The sequence below is a fragment of the Numida meleagris genome, chromosome 1 (genome assembly GCF_002078875.1).
Source record: "Numida meleagris isolate 19003 breed g44 Domestic line chromosome 1, NumMel1.0, whole genome shotgun sequence".
In the NCBI taxonomy this organism is placed as follows: domain Eukaryota; kingdom Metazoa; phylum Chordata; class Aves; order Galliformes; family Numididae; genus Numida; species Numida meleagris.
In genome coordinates this window covers 152,558,633-152,564,436 of record NC_034409.1, presented here as the reverse complement: position 1 = coordinate 152,564,436, position 5,804 = coordinate 152,558,633, and the positions used below count along the sequence as shown (strand labels likewise).

Genomic DNA, 5,804 nt, shown 5'->3' with positions numbered 1-5,804 from the left:
CCCTTCTGCTCTTCAGCAGTTCCTAAAAGCATTTCTCTCAGATCTTTCCTCGAATATTAAAGCTTCTTTCATTAAATGATTATTATATCCAAGTTTATTACTCTCTAGCTTCTTAAAAAACATTGGCATTTTACATTAACATTTTGTGCTTTTCAAATTAAGCTGTTTATTCACTATGGCTCCCCAAGGACGGATTTATACTGACTGATATCACAAGAATTCTCTGTGACACTTAAAATACTGTGTCTGAGCATTATACATTTCCATTTATTGTGCTACGGGTGTTACTAGAAATCCCCATTCTTGGTTCGATGTTTCTGTTTTATTTATTAGCTACGAGTATTTGCTGAATGGTTACGACACTGTGAACAGCGTGCAAAGCCAACAACATCTTTATCAGAGTAAAAAGGACAGCATGAATCACACAACCAAGTTAATATTTAAAGAACAACAATTTAATTTGGTATGCAACATTTTCCTAGGAGGATCTTTATTTTCAATGCTATACATGTGAAAGTAAGAATGAGCAAGTGGTTTGTTATCTACATGTATAAAAATATAAACATCCTATCAAACATCTGCAGTCACCCTTCATGTTATGCATCACTGAAAACCTTAAATTCTAATTAAAAGAATGAGTGAGTTTACCAGCTCTTGTAAACGCTACTGCATTTATCTCTAAGTACACCAACAACGAACAGCTGCAAACCATGTACAAGACTCCAGCAGTGTGCCTTTAGATGTTGTCCTTCTGTAGAATAATGGGTTAGAGCAGCCATTGCGTCCACCCATTCTCTGAGCGCTCACCACAGGAGAGCATCCGAACTCAGGGACTTGGCCTGGGGCATTGTACCTTTTCAAAATTTGACTGAAACTACCAATTAATCTTTAAGAAAAACAGTCTTCTGCAGCAAGTCATCAAATGACTGTTGAATTTGTGGCACTGTCATCTCAAACCAAGACTTTAATGAGCTATCTGTAAATGAGCAGACGCATTATCTAATACTAATCACACTTAAAAGAGCTTTTAGCACAAAAACACAAAGATTTTTTTTTTTTAATGATCCATTTACATTTTTATTATATCAACTTTTACTTAAAATTCTGAGAGTTCCTGGGTTATCTGCCTTCAAATGGGTCGGCATGGGCGGACCAAACTACAGGCAATCTTTGTTAGGGAGATGCATTCAGCCACCTGGAAGTTTAGGTATGATTCACATTCAAGCAAATATGTAATCAATTTCAGTTCTACACTGATGCTGATATTCGTATTCAGTTTTCTTCCATAGAAACAGGTATAAGAAACAAATAAAACATTACCATATTACGTACATAGCGCAATATGTAAATGCTCAGCTAGATATGAAATTTTGTAGCGCTAAAGTGATTAAAAAACTAAATGATTCGTGTAAAATGTTTATATACTGTATATATATATACATACTAAATCACAAGTTCAATTCAAAACTGCCCCTATACATAGCTTCTATGATGGATTTTGTAAGCTACCAGATTCTTAAAAAAAGAAAGCTATCTAGAGTGAATCCTAACACTTTACTGAAAACTGACTTTATACAAAATTTTAAAAAACATACTTCAGAGTTACTCAACAGAAACTAGAAAAAGACAGTCATTATTCTTGAGAATGGCATTGTAAAGACCTAGTAGCTGTGATCAAGATTCTTTCACTTGCGGTATAAATAAGTTATGCACAAAGAAATTATCTCAGAGTAAGGCATAGGACAAACAGGTTTCATTCTGTCTTCAGGTGTATTGGCCTCTCACTCTATCTTATTGCTCATCTAACAAGGCATGGTCATTTCTCTCCACTTAAAAATACTCCGTTAAACATCTATCTACAGCTGGAAAATACCCAGAGCTTTCGCATGTGCATCATCACGTTAGTCACACTGATAAACAATCTTGCCAATTAAAAAACTCATGGCTATGCAAGTTACTTTCAGTTTTATGCAACTGCAGATGTACTTAGTGAATGACCAAGTGATGCATATGGAGACCAAGCGCTGAAACTCAGTACGTAAGTGGCTATAGCTCTCTTCAAAGGAACTAAGGTTTTAAAAATAAAACCCTACTATGAAATTCTTTGGTTAGACACAAGCAGTAGCAGTATTTCTAAATTTGGGGTTAGCATGATCAACTTGTTATTCAATAGTTTCAAAAAATGCAACTTCAGGCTTTAAATATTAAATTCTTCCAACACTTGGGATACATTTAAGGTATTTTTCTGTCACCGTCTGAACAGACAACACAGGTTTCAAAACCAGGTTTTAAAGTGCTTTTGTACTCAAACCTTCAGGAATTTATTGGAAATAACTGCTTGACTTTCCCTACTGTACAAACTGCTGCTTGGGCTGTGGGTTCCAAGCAAGCTATGACCGTCTTCTCCAAGACAGACTATCAGATAGCATGAACACAACACAGCTTTACTTCCTGACGGGGTAATTTCCCCTGAAGAACACTGGCGTCTCCCTTGTTTTCATAAGGACGGGGCTTAATCCTTTCTAAGAATGAGCTGTGACGTGGGAGAGGTTCTTAACTCTCAGCAATCACTTCCCAGATAATACTGACATGAAAAACAGGAAACTGTTTCTTAAAAATGTTGCTTCAGCATCAGTTCTGTTGGCTTCAAAGTTTTACACCACTAAAATGACAAAACTCAAAGTAATAAGCAAGGTACTCTTGATTACACTTAAACAATCCATCTGCTCCCATTCAACATACATACACAGTTTCACCCTGACGGTAAGCAGGCCCCACCTTCACTATGGCAGCCCGGCTGTTACCCCACCCCAGACATTTGGAGGATGCTAAGGAAATATGCACTGAATTTTCTATGCATATTGTAGACTTCGAGAGAATTATAAGGACTTCACACCACCCATGAAAGTTACAATGTACACAGAGTTTAAGTTCCCAAAGGGTTGACTCTTGATTCTGCAGACACCACAGTTCAGGGGTTGGTTATCCCGAGAACAGCGCTCCGCTGCAGCCTCGCGCTTCTGCTGCACAGGCCTTGGCCCAGCTCCACAGCCCGTGAAGTTCAGAGGCTGAGGGAGGGGGGATGGACATGTGTCTGGTCATGAAGATGCTCGCTTCCCGCAAAATTACTCATCTCTACAGGTTAAGTACGAGCTGCATGCCAGTGCCACAGGCAGCCATCACCACCACATGGCTGTCCTTCACAGGTTGGCATCGCCTTCATGGGAAGGGCCATAAAACGGGCTGCCATAATCTGCCCAAGGAGGCAAAACCTCAGTCTGAGCATGGGGACGAGAAAAGACACGTACTGCGTCAACAGAAATCACTGAAAAGCAACCAGAAAAAGAGTTCTTCGGCCCGTACACCCCAACCTGACGGCACTGTGCAGAGAGAGGCAGGGGCTGGGCACACGCAAGCCTTCCCGGCTTGGATGCTTATGCACACCCGTGACCTCTTTCCTCCCCGCTCCCAACACAGCTACGGGGGGGCACGACGAGGGACAGGGCAGCTGGGCCACGACGCGGCAGCCAAAGCGGGCTGCAGCACGGCGGCTCCCGGCCCCGGGGCCCTCCGGGACTGCGTGCTGCGGTGAGGCGAGGCGGGGGCCGGCAGGGGAGCCCAGCGGGTGCAAGGGCCGCGCGGCCCCGCGCCGCCGGGCGGGGCTCAGTCCCGGCAGAAGACGTACTCGGTGTAGCTGGTCCAGATCTTGTCGTCGGCGGGGCCGCCCTGCTCGGGGCCGAAGGCGCAGGTGCCGGTGGAGGAGCAGGCGGCCATGCGGAAGCCGGCCTCGGAGAGGCGGTCGAAGGCTTGCTCGAGGAAGTTGAACTTGAGGTAGTAGCGGGCGGTGTAGCGCTCGGGGGGGCGGTCGGGGTCGCGGCTCTCGTTCAGCGTTTCCCCGAAGACCTCCTTGGCCAGCGCGGTCTTGCCGCACACGGTGATGCGCGCCACCCGCCGGAACTTGGCGTCGGCCTGCGCCTCCCGCCCGATGGTGTAGGAGCCGCGGTAGCCGATGGTGATGTAGCCCGAGCGCCTCCCGGCCGCCCCGTCCAGCGACTGCGAGGGCGTCAGCAGCGGCCCGCCCGAGGGGCTGCGGCTGGCTGTGGGCGACGGCGCGGACGCCGCCGCGGCGCCTCCTTCCGCGGGCTCTGCCTCCAGGCAGCCGAGCAGCGGCGGTTCGTCGGCGCACAGCGAGCCGTCGCGGTGCAGCGCGGCGGGGCGGGCGGCGGCGGTAGCGGCTCGAGCCTGCGCCAGGCGGCGCGCCAGGTCGGGCAGCTGGAAGTACTCGGCCTCGCGCTGCAGACGGCTGCGCTCGGGAAAGTGCTCGGGCAGCACCAGCTGCAGGTCCCGCAGGTAGTCCAGGATGTAGCGGAAGAGGAATCCGTCGCGGTCGAGGAAGAAGCGGCCCTTGCTGTCCCGGGGCAGCTCGCTGGGCTGCTGCTGCGAGAACATGCGCCAGAGCAGCGAGTCCCGCACCGAGACCACGGTGCAGCGCCGCGTCACGTACACCTGCCCGCCCACGTTCAGCTCCACGATCTCGGGGAAGGCCGACCAGCCGCCCGCCGCCGCCGCAGCAGCCGCCCCGCTCCCCGCCGCCGGCGACACTCCGCCGCCGTTGGGCAACCCGCGGGCGCTGTCCGCCAGGGCCATGCCGAGGGAGCCCGCCGCGGGCGGGGAGCCGCCGCCTCCCTCCTCCTCCTCCTCCTGCTGCCGCCGCTGCCGGCAGGTGCCGCGGGGCCGCTGCCCGCCGGAGCCCCCGCCCCGTCGGTGCGTGGAGCCGAGCGGCCGCGCTACGGAGCGGGCGCCTCCGTCGGGCTGCGAGCGGAGCGCCCCGGCGGCGGCGGGGCCGTGTTTATGTACGCGGCCGCGGCCGGCGGGAGGCGGGGGAGGCCGGCGGGAGGCAGAGCCGAGCGCGCGGGGAGGGGACGGCGGCGGCTCGGCACTGACGCAGGGTCCCCGGCCCCCGCCCCGTCCTGCCCTGCCTCTCCCTGAGGCCGGGCCCGGGCGCTGCGGAGTCGGCGAGAGCGCGGTTCCGCTCCTTCGGTCTTGGGCGGCTGTTCGGGAGGAACGTAGCACCGGGAGCGGCGGTGCGGGCACCCTGCAGCCTGGCACCTGGGTGTGGGGGAAGGGGGGAATGGTTGTCACCGTACAGCCGAGGTTTGATTTGGAGTTACTGGGTACGTTAGGAAACATAAGCGCCTATTTACAATGTAACGGCAGGGAGCATTTGAATTATGTTTCAGGGTTTTGCTTGAATTTCATCCACCTTTCTGTCTCTTTACGAGCGACAGCACCGAGATGCCGCTGTGGTGTGCTCGGTTTCTCTCCTCGGGGCGTCCATGCGTGCTCTCTTCCCGAGAGCAGCTGGAGGGACAGGAGGGAGCACTTTCCAGGGAGCCCTCTCCGGTCTATTCTGCTACAAACACCGAGTGCACTGAACGAGAAATCAGAAGGTGCAGAGCCAGGGGTTAAAAGCACTTCAGGAATGGAGAAATGGGGGAGGAAGGAAAGGCAAGCTAGTTCTCAAGAAGTGAGGTAAGTTTGCCCAAGAGAAGAGGAAGAAGAGAGGGAGTTGAGAAATAACAGTTTTGCTGAGAGAGCAGATGACAAGAACGGGGAGGTGAGGAAGGGGATGAGGTGAGCTTGAGTCACACAGAAGCCACGAGAGTTCCGTTGGAAAGGACTAAGGATAAGGCAGCAGGGATGTACATCACTGCATTTTCCAAATGGAAAAACAAGCTGCCAGCGCTCAGGCCACTGTGTGTTTTCATTTGTGGAAGCAAAATGGTGCAGTAGGTTAATCTCAT

General features: G+C 51.3%; 1 protein-coding gene across 1 annotated transcript; it reads right to left on the bottom strand.

The window, feature by feature from the left end:
- Positions 434 to 4,807, bottom strand: KCTD12 (potassium channel tetramerization domain containing 12). The gene has a single exon (XM_021417199.1). The coding sequence runs from the start codon at positions 4,645 to 4,647 to the stop codon at positions 3,664 to 3,666; it is 984 nt and encodes a 327-aa protein (XP_021272874.1). The 5' UTR covers positions 4,648 to 4,807; the 3' UTR covers positions 434 to 3,663.

Coding starts and splice junctions, on each gene's coding strand:
- KCTD12 (XM_021417199.1), bottom strand. CDS start 4,647: ATGGCCCTGGCGGACAGCGCCCGCGGGTTGCCCAACGGCGGCGGAGTG.